Below are 9,690 nucleotides of genomic sequence, written 5' to 3' on the forward strand. Positions count from 1 at the left end.
GTGGTTTTGAGAAGGGTTGTCATGTTATTTTTGGAGGGCTGTGGTTTCCCATGCACACTTTAGTGAACGCTGAGTGGATTTCAAAATGTGAATTTTTACACTAATCTAAAAGTATTACTTCTTAGTTGTGTCATGTAAAGCTTAACCTGAAACTTGGAATCTTTTGACGAGAGAATATTATTATTTTGTGTATTTTTGCATAATATCGTATGCATTATTCATCAGAATTTGATGTGTTTGAAATGAAAAGACCTAATGCTCTTTGAAGTACTGAAGCATTGAAGAAGTCTGTATGTTGTTGTCTCCCTCTTCTGTTCAATGAATGTTGCTGACTCAGAATCCTCAAGAAACATCACACATTATCATTATGAATCAATGTTTTCTTTATTTCCTTTACAAACTTTTGACAAAGTATACACATAAAATATTTCCCTGAAAACCGTTTCAAAAGTGCATGTTTAAAATATAAAAAATCCCTTTATGTAGAATAAGAAAATATATATTTTTTAAATTATAATGTTAATATTGTACATTCTCGTTGAAAACAACAGAAGGCAGTTGGCATTTGAGAATTTTACAGTTCTGATTGCTTTGCTTTGCATTCGGCTCACATGTTTACAGAAATGCATTCAAGTTATCTTTTTTTTTATTTGGTTTTAAATATTTTTGTTGCACAGCTGCTCACTTTTACTGTCCTTTCTGCATTTGTCCATCAAGCATTGAAACTCGCATCTGCTGACTTCTGATCCACAAAGAGTGAAACGTCACTGAACCCACAAAGATGGTGTGATTGAGGAGGTGCAGTTCCTGTGGCGAAGGTGAAACTCACCTGCCCATTCCAGCTCAACCGCTGGATGCAGATAAACAAGAAGTGGTTGAGCTGAGGCGTGGTTTCTTGTAATTCTTGTGTTCGGGCTGAGGGCTGGTGCTCAGGTTTCGCACCTTGCTGAAGCTGTTGCGCAGACTGCTACGTCGACTCCCGGAGGTGCTGGAAGTCTCCTTGGACATGAAAGTCTTGGGATCGCACAGTCCCGCCTTCAGACAGCAGCAGCAGAGGAGCTTCGCAATGGCTTTGCGCAGCTCCAGGCTGCCAAATGAGTAAATTAGGGGGTTCATGGCCGAGTTGATCACAGCCATGGCGATAACCCATTCGGGATTGAAGAGCGTGCTGCAATTACGAGAGTAGCAGAAGAAGTCCACCAACAGGAGGATGAACAAAGGACCCCAGCACACCATGAAGACTCCAACGATGGAGATGACGGCCTTCAGGAGGCGTAGCGAACGCTTGCTGTTGCGTACAGATATGGTATCAGTGCTACTGCGGACGTGACAGTAGATGGAAAAATAGAGAGCGCCGATTGTGAGCAGGATTATGAAGAAGATGACCAGGGCGAACAAGATGTAGCTCTTGGAGTAGAGCGGCAGCAGCGTGGAGCAACTTCTTAGATCGCAAACGCAGTTCCAACCCATCAACGGAAGGAATCCGATTATGAGCGCTGTTACCCAGCAGAGCAACACCATTATGTAGATACGGTAAGTCTTTGTGGCAGTTTTCCGCTGGACGGGCTTCATCATAGTGGCGTAGCGCTCCACTGCGATCAACAGCAGGCTGAATATGGATGCCGCCAAGGCAACAAACAAAAGCCCTTCGCGGAATAACCACAGAACTGGGCTTAGCTTGAAGGTGTGGTCACCAGACATGCAGATGTTGACCACATAGGCGGATCCAGTCAGCAAGTCACTCAGCGCGATGTTGGCAATGCAGATGAATATCCAGCGGTGGCGCAGACGGATGCCGAACAGCACGGCCAGCAACACCATGAGGTTCTCCAGGATGATGAAGATGCTGATGCACAGGAACAGGATGGTGATGGCGCTCATGCCCTTCTTTGAGGGCTTGCGGTGTTGAAGGCGTCCGGTGTAGTTGTAATGCTCCAGGATGAGACTGCTGCTGGTGCTGTTGTTGATGTCGAGACAGGAAGAGGTGGAGCTGAAAGAACGCAGGACCTCCATGGTTTGAGAAGCTGGAACGTGGAGTTGAATCTCACTGGGGTCGCTTCAGTCTTCAATGCAATCCGACTCCAGGCAATCAGACTCCGGCTTCTCAGGAATATCCGTGCCCTCTTTCTGAGTGACCTGTTTGGAAAACAGATGATATGACAAAGTCAGTTAATTATTGCTGGGTTCTGAACTGCATCAAAATCGAAGATTTTAAATTCAAAATCCAAACATTCTTAAAATAAAGGTTCCAAAAAGGAGTTTTCCCAACAAAGTCGTAGAAGAACCATTTTGGGACCCCAAAGAAACTTTTAGTGACAATTCTTAAAAAACATATTCTAAAGAACCCATTTTCCACTTTAAAGACAATGGAAAGATTCAATGAATGTTGAAGGCTCTTCAATGAAACCATCAATGGCAATAAAGAAGCGATGCAATAAACCAATAAATAACCAATTTTTAGGTGTTTATGCCAAATGAGGGTCGTCATGTTTGTTAAAGTCATCGTCCCAAAGGTGATGGAGGTTAAACGTTCATTTTCACTAAGCTACCCTGCTATCATGTGGTTGTAAAAAACAATCTTGGTTTAAAATTGATTTCACATCACAGGGAACGTCCCGCTGGCACTAAGTGTCTTGCTTAAGTGCACATTGGTGTCATTTCAGTAGTTTGTGGAGCCCATTTCGGTTACCAGATTTACCACTAGATTACACATCACTGCCTACAATACACAGAATATCGACAAGAATAGTAAAGAATTATTCAAATATCCTATATTTATATATAAACAAAAAAAAACATATTATAATATATAAAAACAATATTTTAAAAGTGAACGCATCATATTTGTGACCTAATTTAATCTCTACATGTGTAAAGTACATTTAAATATCTCTAGTTTCACTACTGCACTTGTGGTTAAGAGGGTGCATGTGGCATATTTAAAGAGCCAACACGTGACCACCCAAAACATAGTAAATGCAATAAATCAATCAATTAATGAATAAATAAATAACAAAAAATCTTTTAAATAAAAATACACACATATAGGTTAATTTTTAAAAGTTTTTATTTAAGCTAAATAATAATTTTTAAAAAAAGTTTTTTTTTTCAAATTACTACTAAATAGTTCATAATAAACTGAATAAATATATATATTTAAAAAAAATTAAAGCATTTCATTACATTTTTTTTTCAAATAAAAACCAATGACATTTTGCTGGTGGGTCTGAACTCACCTCTTATTTGTGATGCTGGTGTAACTGGTATTGAGCCATGCTCTGATGCAGAAAGCTCGAGCGCTGGCTCACTGAACGATTATATATGCTGCAGTAACAAGGAAGGAAGCCTTCTTGCAGATATTCGACACACCCAATGGAGAAAGCAAAAATTCTCAGTTTCTACACTTTCTAAAATGCACAATTGTGACATCTTCCCAGAAATCATGGATTGCCATGAGAAACATCTTGTTGCATTGCATGCATTTAGATGTGGTAATGAATTGAGTACATTTAGGGAAAGTTCTGGCACCTGTATGCTGTTTGCAAAAACATGCAGTGAATTATAATGAAAATAAACTTAATTGACATACAACACTTAAAAAAAACCCCCTAAAATACAAACTATATTTAATGCATGTAAATAAAATTGTAAAACTATTTAAGCTTCAATTTATTAAACAATTTACAGTTTTATATGTGCAACAATGTATTTTACACTGCAATAAATGGATGATAAAGATTTAATACTACTACAGGAAGTCAACGTGCCAGTTTCCAGCCAGCATGTGTCGCAGTAGTGAAATCATTTCTCAAGACCCTTTAAATATAAGTGATGCTACAAAAAAAAAAATTCTTACAACAGTTTTAAAGTTGCTATAACTGATATTTCTGAGAAGCCAGTCAGCAAACAGGAAGACCTGATGACCTAGTAAAGTGGCCTCCTCCCTTACTGTTTTCAGTTCACCTCACCCAGCTGGGTGGAAACACACACACACACACACACACACATGTGTGTGTTTCACTATTTAAGTGAAGACATCGCACAGACTTTCTATCACCTAACCCAACACCCAAACCTTCTTGTCACATAAACATGTGCAAAACACAAAATTGAAAGAAAAACGATTTAAGCCTTTTTTTGATTAGCAAGGACCAGTAAAATGTCCTCACTAGTGCGTTGTCACATTATTTCTGTATATAAGTAGTTAAACAACTAGTTAAACAAGTACACACACACACACACACGCTCATCTGCATGTCTGTTTAATATGCATTACATTTTCAATCAATGGATTTTCCCAGCATTGACAAAGAAATGCTTGGAGATCATAAATATATTGCATGTGCAATGATTCACTCAGTTGTTAGTTTCACCTGTAAATCTTATTAAGGTAGAAAGCATTCAGGTTATTTTTTGCATTTACTTGTGGGCGATCAAGGGTGAAAGCAATCCAGTTTAGTCCCTTTTTGTCTATGCATCAATTCTTCGCTCTCATCCAAAAATGGTTTAAAATAAACCCGAGTGGAATTACCAGGTTTCCTTTCCTAATTTTTGTATTGTTTTATACCATTTAAATGTTGGGGTAAGATAAAGGAGGGGGCCCTTCTGAAACTACCACATCCTGTAAGAAACAACACCCTTCACAGTTACCAACGCCCTGTTGCCGCTTATGCGCGAAAAAAAAAAAAAAAATTAATAAAAAAAAAGTGTTATCAGAGAAAGTCATAATAAACCAAAACTGTCTCACTATTAAACTCGATCATGCAAGCACCAACTGAACCTGCGTGACAAATGAGTTGTTTACAGACTGCCTTACTAGAAAAATGCCTTTTATGGGTGTTTCAATCTTTGTGCATGAATCCATTCTTCAGATTTGACCTCAAAAGCAAAGTTTCCATAAAAAAACAACACATAACCATTTGGATGTACTTGAGTGAATTTGCACGTGATCATAAAAATCGTTTTATTTTTAACAACACGCCTAAATGCATGAGTTCCTCCTTCGGCTGTGTTTAAAATCATCCAGGGATGCACCTCGTGACGCTGATTGAAGAAACATTAATATAAGAGTTTTCATTTACATGGCATCGTTCCCGTACCTCAATTTGTTATTTTAGAGCTGTTAAATTAATATGTGCAGAATACACTAATAAAGAGCGAGTAGATGTGGAAAAGTTTCTTAAAAATGTGGGCCATTCTTTTTCACACATCTTTGAATATTTACGTTGCATGCTGCATGCACTGTGCAATTTCCTCAAGGTACCAACTCACACTGTACGAGCACATCACATGCGATGTAAAGTCAAAGCTTGTGATTTACATGCTCTATAATCTACAAGGAAGCACATGCAGTTATCATTGCTTTGCACAAAAAAAAAGGGATTCCCAGGCAAGGATATTAATGCTGCTAGTAAGATTGCACCTAAATCAATCATTTATTGGATCATCAAGAGCTTCAAGTGAAGAAGGCTCCAGGGCACCCAAGTGCAAGGACCGTCTCCTAAAGTTGATTCAGCTGCGGGATCGTGTATCCAGCAGTGCAGAGCCTGCTCAGGTCGGTGTGAGAGCATCTGTACTCACAATGAGGACAAGACTTTTGGACAACGGCCTGGTGTCAAGAAGGGCAGCAAAGAAGCCACATCTCTCCAGGATAAAGGACAGACTGAAATTCTGCAGGAAGTAGAAGATTTGGACAGCAGAAGACTGGTGCAAAGTTAACTCATCTGTTGAAGCTCCCTTCCGACTGTTTGGAAACTCAATTGTTTGGAGAAGAAAAGGTGAAGCATGCCATGAGTCCTGTGTCGTGCCAACAGTGAAGCATGCTGAGACCATCCATGTGTGAGTTTGCTTGTCAACCAAGGGAGTGTGGGCTCTCATAATTCTGCCCAAAAACACTGCCATGAATAAAGAATGGTTTCAAAACATCCTGCTCGAGCGACTTCTTCCAAAGATCCATGAGCAATTTGGTGATGAACCGTGCATTTTCCAGCATGATGGAGCACCATGTCACAAAAAGCAAGAGTGATGAAGAAGTGGCTCAAAGATCTTTATATTGAAATTTGGATACGCGGCCAGGCAACTCCCCGGATCTCAATCCCATAGAGAACCTGTGGTCAGCCCTCAAAAGGCAAGTGGACAAGCAGAAGCCCACAGATTGTGATCAACTCTGAGATCTGAGAGTGGCGAGAAGGGGGCTAGAATCTTTGAGGGGTGGGAACATATGGCAGACATATGCATACTGAATTTAGTCACAGTTATCACAGTTTGATGATAAATATATGTGCACACTACAAAAGGACACAGGCTATCATTTACAAACTTAATCTCATGCAATCAATGTATTGCATTTGAAACAGTTAATATAAGGAATAAGTGACCGTACCCCATAAGCACCACCACACTCACTATACAGTATGCATCGACATGTAATTAAGAGCATTATAAAAGATTCAGTGTTATCAATGTCAATTTATTATAAGAAACACAAGACTTTAACAGCCAATGACATTTCCAGCTGGGGAGACTCAACTGATTTTCTTCTGTTTATTGTTAATCATCATCTGACTCAACCAGTCAAGAGCTACATTTAGACTTAGATGTTATATGAATATGGTCCCTGAAGCATAGGTTTTATTAGCTGACAATAATAATAAATAAATAAGCATTATAGGCACAAATACAAATGTACTTTTAGAAATTGTTTTTGAAAAATATGGTGTTATTGTTTTGTCGAGCTTAAATTAAAACTTCTATGAAAACTTGTGTGATATTCCTTTAAAATAATGTTTTAGTATATCTTTTTTTAAGTATATTTTACTAAGCAATTTCTTACATAATTTCTTAGTTAGACCAAACTTTTATTTTGGTGGGTTGTAACCAGAGTTTCTGTGTTTTTTAAATTATCTATTATTATTAGCTAATGTATAAGGTGTGCGTTGTAGCTGACACCTAAATGAACACATTACAATTGTTTTATGACTGCAAGTCTTTCTCCTCAAATGCTATTGAGCTTCAAATTTGCGTTTGAGCCCTTGTGGAAGAGTAGCATATGATTTTCACATTATTTTAATAAATATAAAACATTTAATTCAATTGTGCATTATAGCTGACACATACATGAACAATTACAGTTGTTTTTATGACTATAAGTCATTCTCCTCAAATGCTACTGATGTTAGAAAAGTGTATACCAATATTGCATGTAACTTTAGAGACGGTCCCTAAATTTGAGACTCTTGAACGTTCAACGTCATGCCAACTTTATGTCTGTTTTTTTTTTCTCTCTCTCTGTTCGCTGGATTGGATTCATCCATCAATTATGAACATTCTGCCGCAAACATGAGGTGCGAGCGGTCGCGAGCGCGGATGGGAGAATGGAGGAAGTTTTTTTTTTTTTTTTTTTTTTGGAGCAACTGGGATGGTGCGCACTCTGGGAGTTGGTGCCCTAGTCAGATTGAGTCAGTTCGGGAGTTCAGAGCGGGATCGCGAATCATTTGAGTCAGATCGCGAGTTCAAAGCGGGATCGCGAATCATTTGAGTCAGTTATGGGGATCGCGAATCATTTGAGTCAGTTTGGGAGTTCGGAGCGGGATCGCGAATCATTTGAGTCAGTTTGGGAGTTCGGAGCGGGTTCGCGAATCATTTGAGTCAGTTTGGGGATCGCAAATCATTTGAATCAGTTCGGGAGTTCGGAGCGGGATCACGAATCAAGACAGATTCGCGCTCGTAAATTTTCAAATTGGCTATAACCTTTAATTCGTTGCTTCCAACTGGGGTGGCAGCAGGGGTGGCAAGGCTTTCTTTTAGGGCGGAATTTGCCACCCTATGCCACCCCGGTAGATCCGCCCCTGGATGTATTCATTGTCTCTTAAAGTGACCGTGCCGAATTTAGCTGCCAGCTGCTGTAAAGGAATTGTAGCTAGATTATGAATTGTATTGCAACGTTATATTGTCCTAAAGTCTATTTCTTACTGTGTACCACTTGCATAAACACTGCATCCATAGGCAATATTATCCGTAGGGGCTGCCATCGTTGCATTAATGATGGCATTGATCCAAGAAAATGAAAGAAAGAAAATCACTCACTGCTCTTGACCAAATTACTTTGAAGTAATTAATGATTAGTGCACAGTCAAACCAGCAATTATTTAGACACCAGATATATATATATATATATATATATATATATATATATATATATATATATATATATATATATATATATACATATATAATTTTTTGTTTTGTTTTTTCTATTAGGTGCAGGACAGTATAATTCATTTATGTAAGTGAGGACAGCAAAATAAAGCGAACTGTGACATATTAGAACGGAAAAAAATCTTCATACAGTGGACTACTAGTGAAATTGATAGAAACAAAACCAAACAAAAACACCTTGGGGCCAAACCATATTCAGACACTTTGACCTCACCATGTTTTGTTTACATGTTTTTTTTTTTGCTAACGCAACCTTTTCACACCACAGACTGAACTTAATTAAGCATTGCTTGGAAATTAGTCAACAAAGTATTAATAGTTGTGTAAATATAGTCATACTAAAAGTTGTCTGAAGTTTGGGTTGATTGTAATCCTTTCCATACCTTTCCATAAAAGTAATCTGACTTTATCAAGACGAATTTGTTCTGACACAGTTTAACTCTGAGTTCTTGTCACATTTTATTACCATTTTCATATAGTATATAAATTGAAATAATGTGAGAAATGTTGATCGTGTCTGAATACATTTTGGTTTGACTGTTTACAGTGAAGACAGTGCAAGTTCTATTTTACATTTAATTATTCGGTTTCTATACCTGGACACCTACAAACATAAAAAATAAAATAGAAAAAGTCCAAGTCTGACGAGCTTGTCTTTTACACTTATTGCAAAATGATGTACAGCGGTTCACATTTCCCGTTTTTTATAACATTATTTTGTCAAAATATCTTCCTCTTTTTGTTCTCTTGCTTGCTGTATTAAAGATTAAATAGCCTAGGTAAAATTCTATTTCCGCGCATGCGCAGTGAGGGAAAAAGCGCAATGGTTCGTAGCTCTGCCTCCAGTGTGTTAATACCCTCACGAGGGGCGACCAAAATTTCTGAAATGTCAGAAATACATCGGACTGTCCGATTTCATGTTGGGAGATACTTATATCGGTTCTCGTTTTGTTCACTGCACGTATGGAAAGCGATTTTAACATTTAACCTATAAGCCGTGCTAGTAGCTATCTATTTCATGGTACTAGATACTAGTATCTTTTACATTAAGTACTGGTGTTTATTCTTTAGGTACTAGTACTTATTCCAATAGAGACTAGCAGCGTACCCTATTTATAATTATACTTAATAGATACTAGTACTTTTTAAATATTCATTTCAACCCAGTATGGTAAACGTGTGCTGAATATTAATGAGCCAGCAACAAATAGGAGAGAAATTAGACAGGAAACATAAACAAGTGGATGGATGTACTTTTTTTGAGGAAACCTCACGGAAAAGGAACAATTATTTGTACACAAGCAAATAGAAAACGTATTTTTGTCAGTTTTGTAAACACTGTAATTTGTAAACATAGTAGCCTGTGTTTGTTGGTCATCGAGTGACCTCTGCTGGCAGTATTGAGATAAGACACCAATTTTATTATCTGTTATTTTCCTATTTTTCCTCCAGTATAAACAATAAATGTCATTC

General features: G+C 37.9%; 1 protein-coding gene across 1 annotated transcript; it reads right to left on the bottom strand.

Annotated features, from left to right (window-relative positions):
• Positions 1-365: 365 nt before the first annotated feature.
• LOC113040276 (sphingosine 1-phosphate receptor 4-like) lies at positions 366-3,339 on the bottom strand. The gene is made up of 2 exons (XM_026198615.1): positions 3,237-3,339; positions 366-2,136 (listed from the first exon to the last, which is right to left on the bottom strand). The coding sequence occupies exon 2, from the start codon at positions 2,011-2,013 to the stop codon at positions 844-846; it is 1,170 nt and encodes a 389-aa protein (XP_026054400.1). The 5' UTR covers positions 2,014-2,136; positions 3,237-3,339; the 3' UTR covers positions 366-843.
• Positions 3,340-9,690: the final 6,351 nt, after the last annotated feature.

This window comes from Carassius auratus, chromosome 22, assembly GCF_003368295.1.
Source record: "Carassius auratus strain Wakin chromosome 22, ASM336829v1, whole genome shotgun sequence".
Classification (NCBI taxonomy): Eukaryota; Metazoa; Chordata; class Actinopteri; order Cypriniformes; family Cyprinidae; genus Carassius; species Carassius auratus.